The sequence below is a fragment of the Nuphar pumila genome, chromosome 15 (genome assembly GCF_984573655.1).
Source record: "Nuphar pumila chromosome 15, dmNupPumi1.hap1.1, whole genome shotgun sequence".
NCBI lineage: Eukaryota > Viridiplantae > Streptophyta > Magnoliopsida > Nymphaeales > Nymphaeaceae > Nuphar > Nuphar pumila.
Genome location: NC_143263.1, coordinates 45647727 through 45649392, shown reverse-complemented (window position 1 = coordinate 45649392; position 1666 = coordinate 45647727). Strand labels below are relative to the sequence as shown.

At 50.5% G+C, this 1666-nt stretch overlaps 1 protein-coding gene across 1 annotated transcript; it reads left to right on the top strand.

Annotated features, from left to right (window-relative positions):
* The first annotated feature begins 231 nt into the window (after positions 1-231).
* Positions 232-1395, top strand: LOC149815305 (uncharacterized). The gene is made up of 2 exons (XM_089988822.1): positions 232-529; positions 648-1395. Exons 1-2 carry the CDS (start codon positions 416-418, stop codon positions 1089-1091), a joined length of 558 nt encoding a protein of 185 aa, XP_089844948.1. The 5' UTR covers positions 232-415; the 3' UTR covers positions 1092-1395.
* Positions 1396-1666: the final 271 nt, after the last annotated feature.

The following is a 1666-nucleotide window of genomic DNA, read 5'->3' as shown; positions in this document are numbered from 1 at the left end:
AAAATGGTGCCCACGTTATCTTTTTTTTTTACTGTCAATATACAAAAACAGTTATAAGGATGCTGTTTTTATATATTATATAGTTTTATTAAGGAAAAAAACAAAAAGGAACTTAAAGCCGATAAGTTAAAAATGCGTTAGAGGGTGATAGGATATGCCTCGTTCTCTGATTGGCTGGCGACGATTCTGAGCAGTTCTCAAGACACGCGCTGACCGTCCGAGCTTCGAACCCTCGACCTTTCCTCTCCTCTCCTTTCCCACCCAAAAGAAACAATACAATATACGAAAAGAATTAAATAAAATAAATCAATAAAAGGAAAAGAAATAAATAGAAGAACCAACCAGGAAGCCGGGAGGAATTCTCAATTCCCTCCAAACAATCCAAACGAGACAGAGAGAGGGTTCTCCGTTTGCGATGGCGATCTCGATTCCGACCTTCTCCTCGAAATTCCTCTCCGGGTGCTCCTCCCCTCTCCTTCCTCGCCGACGAACACCCTCGACGATCGTCGCCATGGCCCCCAAGAAGAAGGTGAGCTCCTCCTTTCTCTCTTCCCTCCAAAGCTAGGGTTTTTCCCGATTCTCCTCTCACCGAGAAATCGGAAAAAAAAGGAAAAGAAAAGGAAAACCGTGTTTTCTGTTCTTGGTAGGTGAACCGGTACGACCCGGCCTGGGAGAAGCGGTGGTACGGGGCGGGGATCTTCACGGAGGGCAGCGAGGATGTGGAAGTCGACGTCGTGAAGAAGATCGAGAAGCGGAAGGTGCTCAGCGGCGTCGAGAAGGCGGGCCTCCTCTCCAAGGCGGAGGAGCTGGGCTTCACCCTCTCTTCCATCGAGAAACTGGGATTCCTCTCCAAGGCGGAGGAGTTCGGCCTGCTCGGCCTCGTCGAGCGGGCCGCGGCATCCTCGCCCTCCGCCCTCGCCTCCGTGGCCCTCCCACTCGCCGTCCTCGCCGTCGCCTCTCTCGTCGCCATCCCCGACGACTCGGCCGCGCTCGTCGTGCTCCAGACCGTGCTCGCCGCCGTGCTCGGCCTCGGTGCCGCCGGCCTGTTTGTCGTATCGGTGGTGCTCGGCGGCCTCCAGGAATCGGATTAGCGGGCTCGGTGGAAGGGCGAAATATCCACGACGTGCACGTGCAGTTGCCGAATCAAGACGATACGGGTGATAGAGACCGAGTCTTCTCTTCCACGTATCGGGATTTCTGAACGGGCATCCGAAGCTTGTGGTTTGGTCCGTTTGGATGTGGGATTAGGTGTGTGTGTGTGTGTGATATTTGTTTAATTAGTAAATGGCATGGATTTTTTAGCTACAATTTTCTTGATAAATTAAGGATTGAGAAAGCATAAAGGGCACCTTCTACCGTAATGATACATGACTCGGAATTAATTCCTTTGAGATATCGGGATCTTTTCTATGTTTGAATCCCAAATTACTTCGGTTGGTTGTGCGATGTAAATTAAATTACCAAATCAACACTTTTTCTTAATGGTGCTTTTCCCTTCTTACTGTTGGGTTGAATCAAGATTTGAGGTTTGGAGCAAGGTTGTTAAATGCGATGAGGCTAAGCGAGGCGTTGAGCCTGCGCTTCGCCTCTGAGGCGTACGCCTCAGGTACTGAGGCTTACGCCTCTCACAACTGGAATGGAAGTGAAGCGGTGAGAGGGGAGGCAG